The following is a 25763-nucleotide window of genomic DNA, read 5'->3' as shown; positions in this document are numbered from 1 at the left end:
GGCTAAAGGGATCAGAGTATAAGGAGAAAGCAGGAACAGGATAGAATTGGATAATCAGCCATGCTTCTAAACTTACAGCTGGCTGCTTGCAAACTAGAAATACTCACTGAAACCATGACTGACAAGGAATCCAACCTGAAAGACCTTTCAATGATACACTGAAAGCCAGAAGATAACTAGACATTACTGAGCAAGACATCAGGATGCTCAAGTTCTGCTTCAGGTATGTGGCGAGATCTAGATGCTCTTCAGTACACAAAAACCAGTGTCTCTAGAACAGCTCAACATGGTCTGGCACAACAATCTGGACCATCAGAAGGAACGAGACACACAGTAATGATTTTCAATTTTCTTCTGAACAAGTTGCAGCTAATGCTTTACCAGCAGCACATGCTTAAGTTTGAAATGCCCATTTTATTGCGAGGTTCTTACATCGACAAAGTGAAAGACTACAAGCAGATTCCTCTAAACTCAATCACACCACTATTTCTAGGAGTGTTTCTTATGTACTAAAGTTAAACTCAGCTAATGCCCTCCAATTGGATGAAATTAAACACAATTAATGTAACAAACATAGTCAGGGAACAGGCTTTAAAACTAGCAGGCATTTAAAGTAATATGTAACTTTGATTTTGGCTAAAATGTACCTACTATTGGTGTCAGGGAAGGTTAAACAGTGGGATAGGAGACTGGATAAGGAATGTCAAAGGAGACAGTGAATGGTGAGGAGCTGTCTAGCAGTCATCTTGAACTCCAAAAACCAAGCATCCCTGTCACAACTAGCTCCATTGCTTAGTCTTCGTGTTCATCAAGGCATTCATTGCAAATGAAAAGGCCTCATGCTAGGAACCAGCCAAAGGATAGCAAATCAGGTCAGTGGCATATACAAATAATGTGGTTTAAAAAAGAGAGAGAAACTTCACATTCTCACAGTGTGTAAACCACCTATATACAACAACAAGGTTGTGCATTCAAATGTCATTTCAAAAACTTGATCACAAGATTCAGGCTGCTGTTAGTATACAAATCTTTACTCTTTTACCTGGGATGTTTACAACCTCAATGGCTTCAGCAGTTCAGATCTCTGCTCCGGATACAGAATTGCTCTTTGTCGTCAACCTCTAGATTTTGGGCCTTATGAACGCCAGAAAAGATTTTGTCTGTGTCAGGGCAGACTTGGTCGCTTGGAGATGAAGCTACACGAGGTTTTGATTGGGAATGGGGGTAGGTGTTCTCCATGGATCAGAAGGTAGCTAATGCCACTTAAACTTTCAATAAAGCAGGGAGAGACAAAGGAAATTTCAGGAAAGACAGCTCAACCAGTGACGAAAATGCTGGAATTCACTATTGGTGACATGAAAATATTTAGGCAAAGTTAACATTAATAAAAACAAATCTGGCAACGTTTTTTGGGAAGGTAACTAATAGGGTAAATAAAAAGGACCCAGTAGATTGCCAATAGGCATTCAACATGGTGCAACAGAAAAGGTTCACAGATAGAATAGAACCCAGAGTTAATAGCATAAGGGATTGGCAGAGAGTAGGAACATACAGGCAATTTCAAGTTGGTCAGCGATAGCCAGTGGAGTGCCACAGGGGCAATGATGAGCCTTGGTTATTTACTATTTATATTAGATTTTGAAGAAGAGAGCTGGGGTAAAGTGTCCAATTTTGCTGACAAAACAAAGCTAGGCGGGATGGAGACATTTTAAAATAGGGGGCAGAGTCTAAATGCCAATTTTTGAGGCCTGATTCCCATTCCAAAATACCCAGCAAAAATACAGCTGTTTTCCTATTTTAAAACCTTGTAATCTGAACAGTTCACCATCTCGACTCTCACAGCTCTCCTTGCTCTCTGGAATCACAGCAATTTTCAGTCAAAACCGGATCACAATGGGAGCAAAAATCAGGAAGCAATGCTCCAGGAGAATGCAGTCATGATGGGACTGGGCAGGGGATTGGAATTGAGATTCAAGATCAGTCAGAATCTTACTGAATGCCAAAGGAGGCCTGAGGAGCCAGATGGCTGACCTCTGCTCCACTTTGTTACTTTCTTATCACAGAACCAGAGAGTGGCCACAGGGGCCTGAAAATTGAGCTGGGGCAAAGTGAGCTCATTACCTCATTTAAATTCCATCTGCTGCCCAAACTAACAGTGTAGTCATAACAGTTGACCTTTACACAATGACTTCACACAAAAAATCTTTCAGGATGCCTTTGAGGGACAAGCTATAATTCAACGGTGTTTTAGTGAGACAAACCACAAATCATATGCCCCAAAATTCATGACAAACTATCAAACTGGAATATAGTAAAAGGTTCAAGAACTTCTAGAAGATTCTTCCTTAATCCAAATCCACAGGCAGAGAGAGTAAGAGGAAACAGTTAGGAGTGGTGATCCAAAACTTGCACAAAAAAAAAATCTGTCAGTGGAGATAAAAGCAGCACACATTGTTTGAATTACAGTGAACATGTTCTTACAGTTGATTGGAATGCTCCATTCCAGATGCCAGATTCAAGGTTATGGATGTGGAGCTGGATTCCACTACTGTAATCATGAACTCCACTGATATCCTGCTCGGCCTGAGAACTCAGCCAGAAAATTGAGAATATGCAAAATCTTCTGGAAGCTTTTTGAGCTTTTACTGTAAATGTGCATGACCGGGTTAGCAGAACCTGGGTTATTTGATCAGCTGGTGTGGGATAAACCCTTTCAAATCCAGTAAATGCATACAAACATAACTGAGAAGTGTGAACATGCTTTAGGTTGCCGTGTTTTATTAAAAGTAGCAAATCTTGTTTAACTATGCAACTCCTAGTTTTGAATCACAGTCACAGTCAGAAATAATAGAATTGCTGGGAAAGTTTTTTTTAAAAAATGATGTGGGTGCCTTGAAAAGGCTGGCATTTCTTACCCATTTTTATCTCCTCTCCAAAGAGCGAGACTGGGCTGCTTCCTTACAGAAATTGGATAGAACACAGCGGGTTACCAGGTCACTTCAAGGATTCAAACGAGACTAAATTCACATATCTGACGGGATAAGCGGAACAGATTTCCTCCTTTAAAGTGATAGAGCTTACAAACAGTGTCACAGTTCAATTTGCCAATTTCTTGTTTCCTAATTTTTAATAACTGAATTTATGTCTTTAAACTGCTGTGGTAGGACTGCATCTCTTGCTCACTGGATTATTAGTGCAGACCTCTTCGAATTGCTAGTTCAGCAACATATGATAACCTGAAAAGCATACTTGCATTGACATTTACCAACAGCTAAACCATTCGAACCCACTCCACTGCTCATATCAGTATCTCAAAGTTCCAACAGAGGTTCACCTCAGCTCCAACTTCAGCTCAACACCCACTTCTCTGCTTCTCAAATTGTCACAACATAATCCGCACAATATAAATCAAAAATATTCAATAAAAGTTGGGATAGCTTTTAAAATGGATTGTGAGCACCATCTCGCACATTGTCCAATGATCCACTCCCATTCACTCTGCTCTATGTTTGGCATTGTTTACTCGTGTGAAAATTGACTGCAGAGTTTAAAACAAAATTTACTGGAGAAAATTGACAAGTAGATATACATTTTGATAAGTGTCGCAATTTTGAGTCACTCAGTCCTTGCTGACTTACTACAATCTTTCCAAATCTCTTCAATTTTGCTATGATCCACAGGGTAGCATAGTATAAATTGAGTCCCGCTTTTCCCAGAGTTGTACCAAATCGCAACACAGGAATTAGGTGCAGGAATAGGCAATTCAGCACTTTTAGCCCATTCTGCCATTTAACATGATCATGGCTGATCTTCTCCTGGTCTCAATTCCACTTTCCTGTCTGCTCCCCACAGCCCATTATTCCACTTTTCATCAGAAACATATGTATTACTTTCTTGAATGTGTAGATTGATTTTGTCTCCACTGCACCCTGGGACAGTTGAGCTCTGCAGATTCACAACCCTCAGAAGTCATTTCTACTCAGTTCAGTTCTGAACCTACCTCCTCTCACTCTATATCTACGACCTCTGTCTCATAAAGGGGAGCATTTGTTCAATGTCTACCTTATCAATCCCCTTTAGCATTTTATATACCTCAAATCAGATGCCCCCTCATTCATCTGAGCTCCAGCAAGTACAAGCACAAGCTATGCTACTTTTTTGTGAAAGGTACAGTATATGTACCTCAATATACCGAACTTTCACATTGAGGTTGATAGAAAGCATAGACCAAGTTTCTGTGCAGAAAAAGAAAAATATTTATTATAAGTGACTGGATTATAGTTACACAAATGTAAACTACTGGTTTATAGCACTATTAGTTAAAATTCTAATCCCCTTATACACACAAGGGAAATAGATGATTGATGGAGGTAGAGAAAAATGGGAAAGTCAGTTCAGTATTTTTTGCTTCCAGATTCCAATGGTGAGATAACCCCTACTTCAGCTAGCCAGGTACTTGGTGTTTAGATCAATTTCTCTGATAGATTCCTCCAGTTTGTAAGTACAGAGCAAGTGATTCACTTGAAAAATGTTTCTGACCTATCAATTCTAAAGTCACAGCTCACATGCAACTGCTGCAGGAAAGGTAATGGAGCTGAAACAGAGTTTTTTTCCACCGCAGAGAACAGGCATCTCAGGAAAACAACTACACGCACATTAGTCTTTTCTTTCTTTGTCTCTTTAACTTGTTTTCAGCTCCAGCCTGCTCAGTTAGCTGAAAACTAATCAGCTTTCCTTGTAACCAGCTCCTTGGCTCCTGATTGTCTACAGGAAGTCAGTCTCAAAGAACAGAATTCACAATAGGCATCAAATCCCTTACTGTGAAATTTTACAGCCATGCTGGTAATTATCTGTTTTTAAAAAGAATTATTGCTCATTGGAGTCCACAGTTTTTAAAAACAAAAATAAAAAGACAAGATTATCACAATTTATCTGTGCAGTAAGATGTATTTTCCCCACAAATTCAAACTGGACAAGTTAAAATAGGCAAAAATACTTATACAACTTCAAGCTAACTGTAAATGCAGCAAAGTTTAAAATTGTTAACACTGATCCGTACAATTCTGATAACTTACACTTTTCTGCCTCCTGTAACTGGGCTGTCTTTTGAAGTTGTAAAATAATGTTAACATTCCCTGTGCGTCATCAGCTCCCTCTCCCACAGATCTGGTCCACAGCCTCTGCCAATTTTTAATAAACATGTCAATCTAACAAATGTGGGGCTCTGCTCTGGACTCTAATCTGCAATGATGCAGTAGAAGAACACAAAGCCCTAAAGCAAGATGCAGCACAAGTATCACTACAGAGAAAATGTCTTATAGCAATTGCAAATATCCAGGAAGACATCAGCACTTAGCACACGTGCAATCACACAGGCTTTCACAATGAAACAAACCAGCTTGCTACAATCAGAAGAACTAAGACTTTAAACAAAAACCTGAAGATGCTAGTAGAAAATCTCAACAGGTCTGGCCCCATCAGTAGAGAGGAAGAAACGAGTTAATGTTTCATGCCCACTATGGCCCTTCTTTGGAAGGTTAATGGTAGATTGATACGACTGAGGAATTCTCTATTCTACAGAAAATGTGGCTTCTCCAAAATTAACTCCCCTAGGGAGTTGCAATCATCACAGTTCATTGCCACTAGAATCATGTTAATTTGTCACAAAACTGCCACTTATAGCTTCCTGCAAATATTTCCCTTCGTATATTGCAGTAAAATCCAGTGGATAACATCTGTTTCCCGAATAAAATATTAATAAAATAAATACTTATTGCTAGACTGTTATTTGTTCCATGTGTTTTCATTTCCAACTGGTGTGGAAATCACGATATGCTGGATTACAAGTCACAAAATTCAAACCACAAGGTCTTAAGGACTGCATGACTCATATGAACCTCTGACCTAGGGGACCCTGGGTAATGCAATAGTTGTCCACATACACATAACATTTCCCTCCTTGCAATGGTGGTGGTGGTATTGACATAGGACCAGTAATCCCAAATCTAGGGTAATGATCTGGGGACAAGGGTTACAATCACACTGTGGTCGGTGGCAATATTTGAATTCAAGTACAAAAAACTGCTCTGATGGTGACCATGGTAACGAGTGCCAATTGCCATAAAAACCTATCTGGTTTTTCACCCAATGCTCTTAAGTGACAAAAATCTGCCATCCTTCTCTTATCTGACTCTAGACCCACAGCAGTGTGGTTGCCTCTTAACCCTGGGCAATTAAGAATAGGCAATAAATGCTGGCCTAGTCAACAATGCTCACATCCCATGAATAAATTTTTAAAAAATACAAACTCTACATTTGGAGTGTTGTACACACTTTACCAAAGGGGGGGCATAATTACAAAACCCTCAAGGTTACGCTGGTATGAGGATCTGAAATCTGAATAGAGGGCGAAGTAACTAGTTGTAATCAGGAATAACCATTTAATACATGTCCTTACTAACATAGGCAGCAATAAAATGGATTCTTAATGCAAATAATATGACAAAATGGCTTCTCTGACACAAATTGACAATTCTGCTTAAAGCTGCATAAAATGGCTTCTACAAAGATTAGCAGACAATGCTTCTTTACAGCATAGAAATAACTAAACTAGATAAAACGTTACTAGCCATCCTAACTGACCTTCAAGTACAGGTTCAAAAACTCTGTTCATGAGATAAGAATGGCTTAAGTTGTGGAAAACAAGGTTGGTTCCCAGGAAATATCTTTGGGCTAAGATGCTGTCAATGAAGTCATTTAATTAAAATTGATTGGAAATTGTTTGAATGTGCCCTGTGATTATGCCCTGTACTTCTCTCAAAAAAAAGTATGAAAAGTCTTTGTCTTAAGCAGCGTGTGCAGTTTCTCTGAGGAACATGGAAGTGTTTCACCTGAGTTACTGGACAACCTGTGCCTGGCCGATATTCAATAAAGTCTGAAATCTTACAGAACTAGACTGAATTGCTAGTGTTTACTGACCGATCATGGAACAGAGAGACACGCCCCACCCCCCACGGATCCAAATCTTCACATACAGGCATTCACGTACACAACTTCCATGGATTACACTGCATTTGCCTGTGTACAAAATATTACACAGCATCCATCTAAGAGTGGGTATGTTTGCGAGGGCGGCGAGGTGGCACAGTGGTCAGCACTGCTGCCTCACAACGCCAGAGACCTGGGTTCAATTCCCACCTCAGGCGACTGTGTGTGTGGAGTTTGCACATTCTCTCCGTGTGTGTGGGTTTCCTCCAGGTGCTCCGGTTTCCTCCCATACTCCAAAAATATGCAGGTTAGGTGAATTGGCCATGCTAAATTGCCCATAGTGTTAGGTAAAGGGGTAAATGTAGGGGAATGGGTCTGGGTGAGTTGCGCTTCGGCGGATCGGTGTGGACTTGTTGGGCCGAAAGGCCTGTTTCCACACTAAGTAATCTAATCTAATCTAATCAGATGTGATTTGCCCATTAAATGATGACGCCTGGTACAATGTTTTTCAGACTTTATGGTAAGTGTTAAAATGCCACATTAAAGATGGTTGAAGCACTGAGAAAAATCTAATATAAAACATTTCTGTAGGAGGATTTGTTTGACTAAAAAGTAAAAACGTTAAGTTGAACTTCAGTTTCACTACTGTGCAGTCATGTGTTTATCTCAGTTGTGTACCATATTAACTTTTCATCTTGCATAATTGGACTGGAGGCTCTGTATTTCATGCATATTCTGAAAAGGCATGCCAATTATTTACATAGCTCCACCGCTTCAATACTGACTGTAGGAATGGACTGAATATTAATTAGCTAACGCTCATGCTCTAATTTGATCAAATTTGGTAACACTGGCTACAATCTGACTACTTGCCAGATTTTTGGCTGGTTAAGTATTTCTTTTCTATTCATTCATGGGATGATATTGCTGGCTAGGCCAGCATTTATTGCCCATCTCTAATTGCTCAGAGGGCAGTTAAGCATCCACCACATTGGGAATTTGCGTTGCAGATGTTTCGTCCCCTGTCTAGGTGACATCCTCAGTGCTTGGGAGCCTCCTGTGAAGCGCTTCTGTGATGTTTCCTCTGGTATTTATAGTGATTTGTACCTGCCGCTTCTGGTTGTCAGTTCCAGCTGTCCATTGCAGTGGTCGGTATATTGGGTCCAGGTCGATGTGCTTATTGATTGAATCTGTGGATGTGTGCCATGCCTCTAGGAGTTCCCTGGCTGTTCTCTGTTTGGCTTGTCCTATAATAGTAGTGTTGTCCCAGTTGAACTCATGTTGCTTGTCATCTGCGTGTCTGGCTACTAAGGATAGCTGGTCGTGTTGTTTCGTGGCTAGTTGGTGTTCATGGATGCGGATCGTTAGCTGTCTTCCTGTTTGTCCTATGTAGTGTTTTGTGCAGTCCTTGCATGGTTTTGCTCATGCTGAGTATCGGGCCCTTCATTCTGGTGAGTTGTTGTCTGAGAGTGGCTGTTGGTTTGTGTGCTGTTATGAGTCCTAGTGGTCGCAGTAGTCTGGTCTTCAGTTCAGAAATGCTCTTAATGTATGGTAGTGTGGCTAGTCCTTTGGGTTGCGGCATGTCCTCGTTCTGTTGTCTTTCCCTTAGGCATCTGTTGATTATCAGTTTTTGGCGAATACATTGTAGAGGTGTTCTTCTTCCTCTTTTTGCAGTTCTGTTGCACTGCAGTGTGTTGTGGCCCTTTTGAACAGTGTCTTGATGCAACTTCTTTTGTGTGTGTTGGGGTGGTTACTTTCGTAGTTCAGGACTTGGTCTGTGTGTGTGGCTTTCCTGTATACCTTTGTGGTGAATTTTCCGTTAGGTGTTCTCTGTACCATCAGGTCTAGGAATGGGAGTTGGTTGTCCTTTTCTTCCTCTCTAGTGAATCGGATTCCTGAGAGTGTGGAGTGTGTCAATAAGCACATCGACCTGGACCCAATATACCTGCAATGGACAGCTGGAACTGACAAACGGAAGCTGCAGAGACAAACCACTATAAATGCTAGAGGAAACATCACAGAAGCGCTTCACAGGAGGCTCCCAAGCACTGAGGATGTCACCTAGACAGGGGACGAAACGTCTGCAACACAAATTCCCAGCTCAGCAAACAGAACCACAACAACGAGCACCCCAGCTACAAATCTTCTCACAAACTTTGATCAACCACATTGCTGTGGATCTGGAGTCACATGTAGACCAGACCAGGTAAGGATGACAGATGGCCCTCCGTGAAGCAGATGGGTTTTTCTGACAATTACAATGGATTTTTGGTCATCATTAACCTCTTAATTCCAGATTTCTAACTTGAATTCCAATTCCACTATCTGCCACGGTGGGATTCGAACCCAGATCCCCAAACATTACCTGGGTCTCTGGATTAATAATACCACTAGGCCATCATCTCCCTAATTAGCCAAATTTTGCTGATACTACAAAACTAACATAAAGCTGCCAACATGAAATACATCTTCTCCACCCCATCTATCGCTCAGGCTTGCAAAGGGTCCATTTCCCTGCACAACACCCTGGTTCATACTTCAATCACTCTCAAGCTCTTCTTGCCTTAAGGCAGTTCCCCGTTCCCCATTCAAAAGCAAAGGACACAACACCTGTCTCTTTTCCCTTCTCACTGTCCTAGGGGCCAAACACTCCAAGCAGTACAGCAATTTTACTTGTATATATTTCAAATTTATTATATTGTAAACACATTGGAGAGAACAAACATTGATTTGGCAATCACTTAACAGGGAATTCCTTTATTCGGCCCGCAAGCATGACTGAGCTTTCTGTTGCCTGACATTTTAAATCTCTATTTTATTTTAAATCCACTCAGACCTCTGGCCTCCTCTACTGTTCCATGAAGCTCAATGTACACTCAAGGATTTTGAGGTATTGCTTTAGTTTTGACAACCCCAACTATGTGACTTTTTTGTAACATTCAGTTGCAAACTAATGAGTAAATCAAAACTAAATAGAACACAAGATGCTATATAACTGGCAATATTGAAAGCGACGCTACTGCAACAGGATAATGATTATCACTGCTTGTGGACAGAAACAGTCAACAAGTTACAGGAGGACATTAATAAACCTACAAATAATTGGGAAATGAAGCTCAGCACACATAAATGTGATGCAGTACATTCTGATTGGCAGATAGGAAGATCTTTTTTTTAGGTTGTTCGTTGGATTTGGGTACAGCTGGCTAGGCCTGTATTTATTGCCCAGAGTTAAGAATCAATCACATTGCTGTGGGTTTGAAGTTATATGTAGGCCAGACTAAGTAAAGATGGCAGATTTCCTTCCTTAAAAGGACATTAGTGAACCAGATGAGCTTTTCTTGCAATAATCAACAGTGGTTATGTGGTCGTTATTAGACTAACTTTTAATTTCAGTTTTTTTTTAATTAATTTAGATTTCATCATCTGCCATGACTGGATTTGAACCCATGCATTCAGAACATTAGACTAGGATTCTGAATTAATAGTCCTATGATATTAATCAAGTGCAAAAACAGTCCAAATAACTATCAAAGTGCTCAACAGCAGCTCCCTTTATCTTCCTTCTGAACTGATCAACCCAGAATTTCTGAAGCATCTTTGTGGGAGGGCAAAATCACGTTTAATTGATAATTGGTAAAAGAAGCTCTGATCAGCAAATTTTCTGGCAACTACTGATTTAACACAAAATGTAGCTCAGGAGGAAATTTTTAATGCTCCAGAAAGCAAATCCAAATACTGTTGCTTCACATCTGAAGTGGTTTCAACAAGAACAGTTCAGTTTGAGAAAAGTCACAATGACCAATCGTTGCTAGGATCATAAAACAAGAGACTGACCACAGACAACAGATTAAAACATACACAAAGCACCGAAAGTCAGAGAATAATGAGGAGACACTACAACAATAGACCTATTGGTCTCAATGGAAACAGATTTGGGGAGTAATACTGGTTTCTGTTATGCTCAGCAGGAATGGGAACTGTGGTTAATGGTCTCTGAAGGTTTCATCATGTGACCTCTTGCCTCCATCATCTTTGCTCCACAGCTTACCATTTGGTACTTGATAATCCTTGATGTCCTTGCAGCACCCCATGTAAATATTGTGGTCACAACAGCATATCAGAGGCTAGGCATTCGGAAGCAGATAAATCACCTCTTGTCTCTCCAAAGCCTGTCCATCATCTACTAGGCTCAAGTAAAGATCATGATGGAATACTCCCCATTTGGCTGGTTGAGTGTGTGACAATAAGGTTATTGTATCCTTTGTTTTGGAAGAGAGGTGCCAAACTAGCTATTGAAGATGGCTTAAATAAACAATTTAGGAGGCTTTCAGGTTCTTTTTAAAAACTTTAAACAACGGAAGCAGCTTGAATGGGAGTAACCAGCTCTCTCAGACCAGGCTTTCTAGCTTTTTCTTTTAGCTTTAACAGTCAGAAACTGTTTTGGGTGCCAGAAGAGATGGAAGCTTCAGTGAATGATTCCTAGCTGCTACTTTCTCAGAAATCTCTCAATGTTTCCTCCTCGATTGGAGAGCTGAATGCAAGAATCTGTGTTTGAATTTGCTATTTTGATAAGGGATGTGCTTATGGGATGTTACTATATTGGAACAGTTAATTAGTAATTGGCACTGTATTTATTATTCGGTTAAGTTTTGCAATAGTTAAGTTATTCTAAATTCCTCTTTCATTTATTTGTATTTTAATTATAGTGCTTGAATAAATTGTGTTTTGCTTAATGTAGAGTAGTTTGACCAGTCACATCCCATCTGGAACATGTACTCCACATCTACATTTAAAATAAGAAAAAGTTAGGGTATAGGCTACCTTCTCAAAATATTTTGAGGGGGTTTGGTCTTGTCTGATCTGATCCCGTGACAAGTGCAGCTCCAACAACACAAAGTCTGACACCACTCAGGCAAAAGCAGCCCACTTGACTGGCATATCAACCACATTCAACATTCATTATCGATGCAGTGTAGCAGAACGTACTATCTACAAGGTGCCAATGCCACAACTCACCAGGCTCCTTTGACAGCACCATCCAAACCTATAACCTCTGCTAACATCTAGAAGGGCAGCAGATGCATGGGAACATCACTACCTGCAAGTTCCCCTCCAAGTCACTCATTATCCTGGCTTGGAACTACATTGCTGTGCCTTTAGTGTTGTTGAGTGAAAATCCTGGAATACACTTCCTAACGGTATTGTGGGTCTATCTACACAAAATGGAGTGCAGCAATTCACAAGGCAGACCTCACCACCTTCTCCAGGACAATTAGGGTTAGGCAGTAAACGCTGGCCCAGCCAGTGACATCTACTTTCCACATGAATAAGAAAGTCCTACCTTCCCATACACACAGGAAAAAGAAGAGACCTATTGCCTGATGGTACGACTATTTCCATTCAAATATTAGAGGCCAATTCCCAAATTCCACATCATATTCAATGTTTTTGCAACAATGACAAAAAATGTTTAACGATTTTCCTTTCAGGCTCCTCTCTGGAGAATCCTGGAAATTATCCATCTTTATTTCAAGTGTAAAGACTGTTATTGCCTAAATTGGCTGCTGTGTTTCCAACATCAAAACTGTGATAAAATTTCTTAAGTGTACTTTAGGACATCCTGCAGTCATGAATGGCACTAAATAAATGAGTTATTTCACAATATTAAAACAAAACTTCAAATACACATAAACATGCCATTTTAATAACTGTAGGAAACACACTAAGTTAAAATCTCACCCAGAATGCCATGAGAACAGCATCTAGAAATTCTGAACAGACAAGTATAATTGCAAATAGTTCCCAATAACTGAGAATGTAGGTAAAAAGTCACACTAATTCATATGACTTGCAACGAGCCAGCGAGTGCATTAAGGACATCTGCACTGTTGCCAAGTTTTGATTTAATTGGATAAAGAATTGAGCAAATTTCCATTGCTGATGTTCCCTCAGAGAGGGAATATGTGTCAAATGAGCCAAGACAGTATGACAGATGCTCAGTGTCACAGACTGGTAGATAAGTTAATGCTTGAATGAAGAATGTTTCTGATGTCCTTATTGTACCATTTAAAGGCAAATAAATAGTGAACAGCACTAAAGCATCTTGATTCAGAAAGGATATAAATCGCATTTTAAATAGGATGTTGTGGTTATGGTATCATTCTAGTAATCCAGAAGGCTTCGCTCAATTCTCAGCATGGGCAAGCAGTGAAGCTAATCAAGTAATTTGTGCCTGGCACCAAAGTAAAAACAGATAGTAAAAATATTGGATTGTTATCAAAAGAGTATTGGATCATTATCATTCTTCAGGGAATAGAACCAGATAGCACAACTCAGAGTGGCCTGTATGTGAATCCAGTGGACATGAATAATGTAATGAGAATATTGTGAATGATGACTTTTATAATAGTAACTTAAAGTTGAAAGGTTCTCTTTCTTTCCGTCTCCCTTCTCTCTTGACTTCTTTCCCATAAAATTGACCAGATCATTGTTTAAAACCAACTGCTTCATTCTTGTCCTACATAAAAGGGAAAGGACACTCCTTCCAGCCTGGACCTTCACATATCCCCATTCCAACACATCAAAAATTGCAGGGTTGGTAAATAGTGAGGAAAATAGCCTTATATTACATAAGGACATAGGCAGGCTGGTCAATGGCAAATGAAATTCAATCTGATAAATGTGAGGTAATGCATTTGGGCAGCACAAGTCAGTCAAGGGGATACATGATAAATGGTACGACCCTGGGAAGCAGTGAGGACTCGAGAGACCTGGTGTGCATGTCCACTGGTCCCACAAGGTATTAGGACAAGCAAACAAAATGTTTAAAGAGGCATGTGGCATACTTACCTTATTTGCCAAGGCACAATTTAAATCCACATTATAGGAGGGATATGACAGCACTGAAGAGGTTGAAGAGGAGATCAAGCAGGATGTTGCCTGGGCTGAAAAGTTTTAACTACGCAAAGAGATTTGATAGATTCAGGTTGTTGTCCTTAGAGCAGAGACCGAAAGGGGACATAATCGAGATGCATAAAATTATGAAGGGTCTAGATAGGGTAGACATGAAGAAATCTGTGCTCCTGATGGAGGAATCAATGACTGGGGGCAGAAGATTTAAGTTAAGGGGCAGAAAATTTAGAGGAGACGTTAGGGAGGGAATCTGGAACTCAATATCTGCAAGGGTGGTAGAGGCAGAACCATCATAACATTTTAGTAGTATTTAGCTGTACACTTTGTGATGAAAAGGCATTAAGACTATAAGCCAAGTGCTGAAAAATTGGATTAGAATAATGAGGTGGTTGTTTTTGACCAGTGCAGACTCAATGGACTGAAGGACCCTTTCCTGTGCTGTAGATCTTTATGATTCTATGACATCACAGTCGACTTAATGCTCTCTGGACAACTAGCAACAGGCAATAACACAGCCTTGCCTGTGTCACCCATATCCGAGAAATATATAAAAAGGCACAAATATTAGCCTCACAACTGGGACCTGCAGGATTTATTAAGAATTTGCAAGTTACAAAATGATCAGATTTACTGCAAAATACTCTCACTCAAATCCAATTTTTTGCATAATAACAAAGAGCTCCCCTCAGAATGCCTGACAAGAAGAAATTTTAATTTGTACACAGGTTCCTTCCAGTTTTATCTGACTAGTCCACGGAGGTAGTTAATCCTTTGGCTTAGTGATAGTATTCAGACTCAAGTCAGAAGGTATAGGATTTGAATCTCACTCCAGACAGACAGTCTTTGCAATGGACAGCAGAGTTCCAGGTCTGAATTCCTGATTGATATTTAGCATGAAACTTGCATCTGAAGAATGGCCATTGTGTGGACTGCATGGCCCATTAATGTCATGTCAAACCCCCAGGTAATTCACCTTATCAGATGGTAACAGATGATACAGCTATTAAAAGAACATTCGGGTTACAGTAACATGAATGTCCTTTCTACAGTGGTATGATCTCTTACTATCTAATAGGGCAAATTACCTGGAGGGCTGGCATAAGGGATAATGGGTTCTCAGAGTCTATAGTATCAGTCTATAAATCCTTTCACTCTATTCTCCAAGGGATGACAGAGGATACAAAATTCCATTTCTTGCAAGATTCTTGATTGTAAACTTTTCTTAAAATTTCCAGAGTAAGGTTTTACAGTTTTACAAGGAGGGGAAACACTATTAAATCAACAGATCACCCTCTGGATTGTCCCAACCATTTCTAAGAATTAATCTCTCGAACCTTGCTATGCAGAACCCTAGAGAAAAGTCATTGATGTACTAAGTAAAATTTTGTTTACTGTCGCTTTTCTTTTTGACGACCAATTATTAGCTATAAAAACATTCCAGAGGGCCCCAATTAAAACAAAATAACTTAACTGGGCTGGGGGGGTACTGTTAAAAGTGGGAGGTCATATGAATAAGCCTCCAGGAATATATCTAACTAGAGTTGATATGAAAGCATTCTTTTACTGACAGAAGTCAAAGTTTGACATGTGCCAGATAATATAAAAGATCCTCACAGAACAAGTTCTTCAGGAGCCAAATTGCAATATCCTCGCTGTTCCATTGCTTCTCCCCAAAGAGAGACATGGATGTTTCTCATCAGAAGTGCACGGTATCAGAAGAATCCGTAGAATCACAAGGAAATCAATTAAAAACAAATTGGTCTCAAATGTTCCTTATTCTGTATTCATTGCAAAGACTGCTCTGTCAGCAAACTTTGACAGGAAAATATAAAGTTGGTCTGTTGGATTAACCCCGAGCAAGAGATTTTAGCATTGATGAGTGACACACAGGCAGAGGAACTCCCAAGAAAATGACCTTCATTGATGTTGGGATCCACAGGCCATTTAAGGAAGGAAACCTACTAGTTTAAATGAGAAATTGAACACTCCATCAATCAGAAGTTGGTCCTAGCGTCAACGACAAATTGACAACAATTTCCTGTGTCAGATTTCCTTAGGAGTAGAACATTATAATAAAGATACCTTGAAATGGTTGTACTGTGTAATTTGTTGAGTGTATCAACTTTATTCAGGGCATTCAATGAGAAGGCAGCTCTGGTCATCAGTGCTCCCAACAATCTCTCACTGTTCTACCAAGTGATAAATGCACAAGTTCTGTTAAACAAAGACTGACACTTAAAAAGAGGAAATGCTGCCAAAGCATTTTACTAGTATTAAAGAATTCTGATTAATAAATGGATTTAACAAAGTTAACATCAATCTGACTTCTAGTTAAAGCTGAATAAACAAAGGCTATTTTCCCTGGAGTGTCGGATGCTGAAGGGTGACATTATAGAGGTTGATACAATCATGAGATACATGGATAGAGTGAATAGTAAAGGTCTTTTTCCCTCAGTGTAGGGAAGTCCAAAACTGGAGGTCAGAGGGGAAAGATATAAAAGGGACCAGAGGGGTAATTTTTTCCAAGTAGAGGATGGTGCATGAATGGAATGAATTGCCAAATGTTACAATTACAACATTTAAACAGCATCTGGATGGGTACATGAATATGAAGTATTTAGAGAAATGCTGGCCCAATGGGACACCTAGATTAATTCAGGATATCTGGCCAGCAGTGACAAGTTGGACCTTAGGGTCTGTTTCCTTGCTGTACAACTCTATGACTCTGAAAATAACTAAAAGTGCTGGCGAGTAACTCAACGCGACCTGTGAGGAAACAGAATAAGCCCATTCTGAAAAGGTGGTATGACCTAGCTTTTATCCTGATAACAGGTCAAAGTTAATGTGGTAGACAGCATATTTTCTCAGTCAATAATGGCTATTATTAATGTTCATATTAATTGCAATTATTGTGTATTTTTCCTCTAATGAAAAGTAGTTATGTCTTCATCAGTCACCCTCAAGTATCCATGTACTTTATTTCAAATTTGAGTAATGGAGTTCTGGAAATCTGTTAACTTTTTGGACAGCAGGAAGGAGCTGGAGATAGTGTATGAAGGTAATGGTTCTGAAAGCATTAACATTGAAAACTGCATTTAATCACCACTTGATCTGATGCTGGGTGGAGAATCAGGATTCTAGCTCAAGATACTGATGGGGTCAGATTTGTTATCTACAGCTCCTGATAATATTAATTATGTTTAACTAGCCAATGTAACTCATACCTATTTGTTATTATGCAATAAACTACACATGGTATGCCTGGAGCAGAGACTCCTAGTATTATCAAGGAAGCTGTGGAACTCTGGGCTCCCAGTTGTTGTTTTAATAGACGCGGAGTGGGGACTCCTGGTCATCAGTGAGGTAGTAGCAGCAGGAGAGCAGAGGACACCTGGTTGCAGGGCAAGTGTGGATTCAGCACGTGACTCAGCGGAGGCAAGGTGGGCCCAGCAGCAAGAGATGGCACCTAAAGAGTGGCAATTCCTATGATGGTGGGTCTGGCACAGGTGGGGGAGGATGCGTGGAACGGGTCACTGGTGAACTGACTCAGGACTCAAGGTAGAGGCAGCGAAATGAAGATATGCTCTTTTTCAGTGATATGTTTTCATTCTTTATTCTTAAACTATTCAAAATGGTGCCAGGTTGTGGAGATAATTGAAGCTTTTCATTGAATTTTACTGAATTATTCATTGCAGAATGGAAGTGACAATAAAACATTCAAGTTCAAATGCTGTTAAGGAAGACAAATGCAATGCTTCTTTAGGATTATTTTTGTGTTCACCCTCGGCTACTATTACCAAATGACCTTTAGACGCAGTACAGAAAGGAAGATTCCCCATCAGGGATGTGGCACAGCATCCACTCTCTCCACCACCGACACTCAGTACATACTGCTGCTACTAACTACAAGATACACCACAGAAATTCACCAAAAATCCTTAGATAGCACTTTCACACCCAAGATCACTTCCATCTAGAAGGACAAGGGCAGCAGATACAGTGGAAACACTAACACCTGCCACTCACCATCCTGACTGGGAAATATATCACCCTTTGACAGTGAAGGAATGGTCAAATTTCCATCCATAAGGGCATTGTGGGTTAACCCACAGCATGAAGATGGTGGTGAGCTGTTTTCAAGGACAACTAGGGACAGGCAATAAATGCTGGCCAGCCAGTGGCGTCCACACCCTCTGAGTAAATAAAACAAAGGGGACGATCTAAAGTATTGTTATTATGTGAAAGAGTTGAAAAAAAATTGGTAGGAGAACTAGTTCACAACCATTCAATGATAGTGACTAGTTCTTCAAAAAATGCAAGTGGGTTTGAATTTTTTTTAATGCAAAGTCAACAGAATATAAATATTGATCAACATGTAACATGAAAGCAAACAATTTGCAGTTACAGCCAGTTGAGGCAGTAATTACTGCTGTAACATAAGGTAACAGAGCAGCCAATCTATGTGGCACAATGGCATAAATGACCAGTTATTATATTTTAGCCCTATTAGCAGAATCATGATCTTGATCTTGACATAGGGAGGAATCCCCTGCATCTCTTTGAAAAGTGCTATGGAGAGTTTTACTTCCTAGATTATGTGCTCAGCTAGGTCTGCCTCACCACGTCGTGGTTTTTATATCAATCATTTGATTTTTATTGGGTTTTTTTTTCCATGAATACAATTTAACATGGATTGGAAGATGGTTTATAGACCTTAATGGTAGCTTATTGAATTCCTAATTGACCAGAGATAAATTATAAAAACTACATTATTGCATCTGAAAATTCTAGACAACAATCAATAATCCTCTCTTCCGCTTTGGATATAATCATGGTCCCACCCGAAGAGGTGGACTTCCTTCAAAACCAAGACCCTGGCAGCGAAAGGCAGAGGCTGCAGACCCTGGGATCTGAGCACAGGATGCTGGTTAAAGGGGAAGGACAGGGTGAGTTGCAAAATCATATATGTTTGCTGGATCACTACATCCTTTTCACAAGGAAGTTGAGAAGTTAATACAGGTACACAATCCTTTACCGGAAATCCTTCGGGCCAGTTGCTTTTCAGAATTTTTCAGATTTTGGAAGAAATGACGTTTTCACAGTGAAATCAAAAAAAGTTACGTAACAGCAGATGCATGTGTGAATAGCACGAGCGCTGAGACACAATTGACACTTGCCAATGCTGGGCCACACCACCAAGTCACATTTATGTGACGTGGTTTGAGTGGGTGCGGAGTTGGGTCACCTGTTCGCACGCCAAAATGACACTCCACACTCCCCAAAAAGAATTTCAGATTTCTGAGCTTTTCGGATAAAGGATTGTGTACTTATATTTATCCTTTCTGGACATGTTAGTTAACAAAACATAACTTATATATAAATGCATACTCATGTATGTCAACATGACCACTACAGCATCTCCCCAGAGTTGGCAACATTATAGGGACAAGTCCGATCATGAAACATGAACTTTCAGACTTAAGAAGCAAGAATGCTATACATCTCTTTATTATACATATCAATTAGATTTCCCAGGAATAAGCAACTTGCAAACAATTTATTTCTGACTAAAGAAACAAGAGTACTCCATACACCATGACACTCAAAATATTGACCTTTCAAATGTTGGCTGATGTGCTGCTTTTGAATGGTTTTGGATTCAGTTTCGGTATTAAGTCATCCTGGTCAAACTCTCTTGCAGCGTAGATAAGGAGTTCACACCCAAGTCAAACGCAGAGGCGAAATGGGTTGAAAAAAGTAGAGTGGCAAGTGTTTGGGTGATTGAACCAGACTGCTCAGACGGAATACATTCTCCATCTTAAAAGTCTGATATCTGCCCTTCTTATATTTCCATTCTAATTTCCTCACTTCGAACTCAAACTGCCTACTTAAATTGGTCAAGCTGTAACTATACATTCCTGTCAGTAAAGACACTGTAACATAACTCCTGATGGAAGGGTATTACAAAGGCAGTTTTCATAATGAATGGAAACAGGAACTTACAGGGGGATTATTGGCAGGAAGTGCAATTTGTGTCAGATTTTTAACATACCACTTTGATACATGTACAAAATGCATGGCTATTATAAGTAATATATACAGATTTTAAACATCGGCAACCATTTGAAACCACGTTTAATAAAAGATTTGTTGCACTAATGATAGCCAGTTTGGAAATTATTTTTAGCTTTTATATTTAGCATCCTAATTTTGTTAATGCTTAAAAACAGCAAGACTCAGCAGTTTGCAGAGGTTAATACAAAAGAGCCCTGGAACCTCCTATAAAAGGAAGAAATAACTTGGTCTGCAACATATCAGAGCTGTGAGACGTGGCCAATAACTGCGTTGAGACTGTATGCCAGGCCCCTAAGAGAGAAACATACCTAATTCAAAGAGGCACCATAGAGCAATTGAAAAACATTCAACTGTCTTATGACCACCCATATTGCAATTAGCAGCAGTTACTTTCAACCATTATTAATATGATCTCAGACACCCAAGCTGCAGTATTTTTTCTCGAATTCATGTCCAAATGCATTTGTCTTGAATAATTCCCTTTTCTCACAAGTCTCCTTTACTCAAGTTTCACTCTTGTATTCATTATCAATGTTCACCCTGTTAAGATGGAAACCTGTGCTTCCTGATATCTCACTCATTTCTCTAAAAATGCTTTTTGCAGTGACTGCAGCTTTCTCAAAACTGTTACAAGGTCTGGCCCATCAGGGATGAAATAATCATCATGGCAGCCAGCTGGAAATGGAGCATCTGGGGCAGCAGATTTACTAACCCCAGCTGCTGGCTGGTTTAATTTCTGCTGGTAGCACTCTCTTTCTTACTCTCTCAAACAAGGTTTGAAGTCAATTACAAAAATGGTCCTTTATTACCACTGGTTTCTTTCAATGTAGCTACCAACTCTCACAGACTACTAACTACACTGCATTGTATTGCCATCTCAGCAAAAGTTGTTTAAGAACCAAGTTGCAGAGACATTGTACCTCTGATATAGAAAAAAATTATAAGATGCTTCACAAAGGCATAAAGACAGAGCCTAACAAGCATACTTTTTCTTTAGTTCCAACAATTTGCGTTCAATATTTCTTTCATTATCTTCCATGGCATTTGTAATATTTACTTAAAACACAATTAGTTTATTCATTCTTTGATTACTTTGCTCAATTATGAAGATAATTATAAAAAGATTCGTTCTCGCTCCTGAAAAACAAAAATGCTAAAATGTCGAACATCTGAATAATAAAACTTGTTAGAACTCTGCAGGTTCGGCAGAATCTGTGGAGAGAGACAGACAGGGTTAACATTCATCACCATAATTAGATTAGATTAGATTACTTACAATGTGGAAACAGGCCTTTCGGCCCAACAAGTCCACACTGACCCGCCGAAGCGCAACCCACGCAGACCCATTCCCCTACATTTACCCCTTCACCTAACACTACGGGCAATTTAGCATGACCAATTCCCCTAACCTGCACATTTTTGGACTGTGGGAGGAAACCAGAGCACCTGGAGGAAACCCACGCAGACACGGAGAATGTGCAAACCCCACACAGACAGTCACCTGAGGGGGAATTGAATCCCGGTCTCTGGCATTGTGAGGCAGCAGTGCCACCCACAAATTGTTAACTCTTTCTTTCAAAAGCCCAGTCAAGAAGTTCCAAAAGTTTCTATTTATTCTGCCTACTTCACTTCACAAGCCACATGTAAATCTTTGTGAAACATGGTCCAGATGAAGCACGTCATTGGTGAGAGACTCCAAGAATCAGTTACTTGAACAAAGGATCAAAAGCCATAGTACAGGCAGTGACTGGATGCGATCAAACTCCACATAGCAATACTTTTTATCTTTAGATAAAACTCACTTAGAATTGCCCAAGCACATAAATGCAAAAAAAAGCTCTCCGCCCCAGGTTATTCCATTCTCTCTTCATAAATGGACCAACATGTTCAGCTGTAATTGCTGCAGATTTTATAAAATAATTTGTTCTTAGGGTGCATTTATTGTGTTTACGTTGGTCAAGTGGACACGAGAGTCAACCATATAGGCTAACTACTCCAAGGAACATTGTTGAACAGATTGGATTTATATGACAAACCAATTTTTGTGATAGCTTTCCACTGGCGACAGCCCATAGAGAAACACTTTTACAGAGTTCTGTTGCCCAGCTTGGTGTAATGAGATTGCACACTGATCACTGGATTACCAGGCTATGGCACCTCCATACTATATTCAACTAACAGTTTACAGAGGATGTTTAAACCAAGACAGGTTTGTGGAAGTGAATATCTGTAATCAGTCTTGATGGGCTGAATGGCCTAATTCTGCTCCTATAACTTACAGTCTTTACGTCTCAGATGAACTGAGTAGAAAATGGGCACAGACCACCACAGTGACAATATATTTATTGATCACTGGCTACAAGCTGGAACTTAGCTGAGCCAATATTCAGAGATGAATAATTAGACCTCAGGACTTCAGTACAGACTGCGCTTCTAAAGCAGCCAGAACATGCCAGACAGCTACCAAAAATGGTTAAAACAATTCCTAGCATAAGATGCCAATATTATCACTATCACTCTGCATTAACAAACACGACTCTCACTTCCACATGCAGTCATCAATCATCACTGATCAAAACATAGGCTGCAACACAACCAAATTTAGTAAGACTCCATACAAGAGCTTAGATCATTTGTCAGAGCAGGACTTGAAAAATTACATCGAAAGTACAAGTAATTCACATTTGGAACGAAGGATAAACACAGCTCCTTGTAGTCAAAGCGGGATGTGAAACACTACTGTTATCCAAAAATTCACAGCTGAAGACAAGGAGGTGACATAATCAAGGTCTTGAAACGACAAAACGGTTTTGATCAGAAACTGAGAAATTATCTGCCCTCGTGCAGGAATTCAGAACAAAGGAGCACTATCTTAAAATTTGAGCTAGGCCACTGGCACTGAAATTAGAAAGCACTTTGTCATACAGAGGGGTGTGAAAGTCTGAAGATTTCTCCTGCAAAATGGTGTGCTGATATTTTCAGCTTCTCAACTGCATTAAAATTAGATTTCCATTTGTTAAAAGGTATAACATCAATGTCTAGTTGAATGAGAAACAAACTTGATGGTCTATTCCTGCTTCCTATTTTTGACAGAAAAAAGCAATTCAAGTATATCAATGTTTCAATTATATTGTGTGTTGTCATTCGTTCATTTCTAAGAACACCATCCACAAGGCGGCTTCAAGGTAATTTTGAAAAACACATGGCAGATGCAGTTTAATATGGCTAAGTGTTAAGTGATACACTTTAGTGTTGAAAACAGAAGGAAGAATATTATTTAAAGTTATATATTATGGATATACAAAGAGATCTGGGTTTCCTTGTACACCAGTCAATGAAAGTTGACAGCCAGGTACAGCAAGCAATTAGAAAGGCAAATGGTTTACATGAATGAGCTGAGGAATTAACAGCTTGCCAGATGAGGAGCTTTACAGGACTCTGGGTCTGTACTTGAAGGATTGGTGGTGGAGGTGGTGGTTTGGGGGGTGGAGGAATTTCACTGAAACTTAGAGAACACTGAGATGTCTGGACAGAGTGGATATGGCAAGAAATGTTTCCACTCGTAGAGAGTTGAGCACCTGAGGGCACAGTCTCAAACTGGATGAGCAACCCTTTAGAACAGAGATGAGGAGGGTTCCGTACCTAAGGGGATATTTAGAGACAGTGCAGTGAATGCTCACTGGCTGACTCTGGGCATAGCTGGAGAACTGAGGAAAAATTGATCAACTGGCCTGTATCTACATAAATTTCTAACAGTGCTGGACAGATGAAATGCAGAGAGGATATTTTCAATGGTTGGAGAGGCTACAACTGGAGGTAGACTATTTCATAGAATCCCTACAGTGTGAAAGCAGACCATCAGTCCACCAAGTCCAAACTGATCCTCCAAAGACCACCCCACCCAGATCCTCCCATATCCTATCCCTGTAACCCTGCATTTCCCATGGCTAATCCACCTAGTCTGCACATCCCTGGACACTATAGGGGAGTCTAGCATGGTCAATCCACCTAACCTGCACATCTTTGGACCATCTTTGGACTATGGAAGGAAGCTAGAGCACCCGGAGGAAACCATCGCAAACACTGTAATAATGAGCAAATTCCACACAGACAGTTGCCTGAGGGTGGAATCGAACCCAGTACCCTGGCATTGTGAGGCAGCAGATCTAACCACTGAGCCAACATGCTGAATAAGGCTTGTGCTTTTTTCACTGGAGTGTAGGAGGTCGAGGGGTGACCTTAGATGTTTATAAAATCACGAGGAGTGTACTTAAGGTGAATGGCAAGTGTCTTCTCCTGAAAGTGTGGCATATTTTTAACGTGAGAGGAGAAAGATTTAAAAAAGACGAGGCAATTTTTTTTGTTTAAAGGGAGTGGTGCATGTAAGTATCATGATAACATTTATGAAAGTTCATGAATAAGTAGTGTTTGGAGGGATGAGAGCCATGAACAGGCAGGTTGGACTAGTTTACCTTGGGATTAAGGCCAGCATGGACTGGTTGGGTTGAATGGTCTATTTCTGTGCTGTATGACTACAATTTATAACACATCAGATTTTGTCCTTAAGCTGGGAAAAGCACAAACTAGCAGCAGAAACGAAACCTGGATGACCATGACCCCACTAAGCAGAATAAACACATCTCTTAACAGTAGGCAGGCTCTGATTGCAGACAATATCTAGATTCAAATTTCGCAATTGATGCTTCTCCCAATGTTTAATCGAATACATGAAATGCTGCTAATCACTAGTTGGAAGGACAGCAGTACACAAAATCAGAACATTACTAACTTCAGGTATTAAGATTTGAGCTCACTAATCAACTCTAGCCAATGCCCCCAAATTGTACTTAATTGCTAATCTCAAGATCACCTCACATTCTAAATTGTAAGATTTTTGTTCCAATCATTCGGATTGACAGTTATCATCAGTTTTGTGCTGTGCACTAATATCAATTCATAACTGAATTGTAGTTCTATTGGACCAATGCATCCAGCATGAGTTCAGTTCTACTGAGCTGAATCTCCATTCCAAAAAGGGAAGAAATTCCTCATTTGTTTTAAATGTGCAATGCTTTATTTTAAGGCTATGCCCACTGGTCCTTGACTCTCCTAAAAGGGAAAACAGCCACAGTCCAGTGGTTAGTTATTTGTTTTAAATTTGAAAAAAGACAGACCTGCAATCTGCCACCTCAGGACATCTAAAGCACTTTTAAAATGTTGCAAGTGCAGCTGAATTAGATCTAACAATATTAAAGTCAATGGGAATTACAGGAAAAAATCTCCATTGATAGGAGTCATATCTAGCACCAAGAAGATGGTTAAGATTGTTGGCAGTCATTCATCTCTGCAGGGGTTCCTCAGGTAGTGTCCTAGGCCCAACCATCTTCAGCTGCCGCATCAATGATCTTCCTTCTATCATAAAGTCAGAAATGGGGATGGTCAATTGTAATTGCACGATGTACAGCACCATTTGTGATTCATCAGATACTGAAACAGACCATGTCCATATTCAGGAAATCAGGGCACGATCCAACTTTGGGCTGACAAATGGCAATTAACATTTGCATCACAAAAATGCCAGCTAACAATCAGCTCCAACAAGAATTACTCTAACCACTGACCTTTGACATTCAATGGCATTATCATTACTGAATCTTCGACTATCGACATTCTTGGGTGGAGACAGACACAGAGAGAGAGAGAGACAGAGAGAGAGAGAGACAGAGAGAGAGAGAGACAGAGAGAGAGAGAGACAGAGAGAGAGAGAGACAGAGAGAGACAGAGAG

General features: G+C 40.0%; 1 protein-coding gene across 7 annotated transcripts in view; it reads right to left on the bottom strand.

Annotated features, from left to right (window-relative positions):
* Window positions 1–25763, bottom strand: part of mfhas1 (multifunctional ROCO family signaling regulator 1) — an 86765-nt gene that overhangs the window by 42493 nt on the left and 18509 nt on the right. Inside the window, exons 2-3 of one of the 7 annotated variants that reach the window (XR_006315990.1) lie at window positions 25247–25389; window positions 19309–21189 (exon numbers count right to left, since the gene is read on the bottom strand). The exons of 3 other annotated variants lie outside the window; for them this stretch is intronic. Coding sequence is in view for 1 of the 4 variants with exons in the window: in XM_043719924.1 (XP_043575859.1) it covers window positions 25316–25389 (74 nt within the window). In the remaining 3 variants the exon portion in view is untranslated. Of the gene's footprint in view, window positions 1–19308; window positions 21190–25240; window positions 25390–25763 lie in introns of those variants that run through there. 3 more of the 7 variants (XR_006315992.1, XM_043719924.1, XR_006315995.1) reach the window with 3 other exon arrangements.

This window comes from Chiloscyllium plagiosum, chromosome 2 (assembly GCF_004010195.1).
Source record: "Chiloscyllium plagiosum isolate BGI_BamShark_2017 chromosome 2, ASM401019v2, whole genome shotgun sequence".
NCBI lineage: Eukaryota > Metazoa > Chordata > Chondrichthyes > Orectolobiformes > Hemiscylliidae > Chiloscyllium > Chiloscyllium plagiosum.
This window is presented reverse-complemented; position numbering and strand designations above follow the sequence as displayed.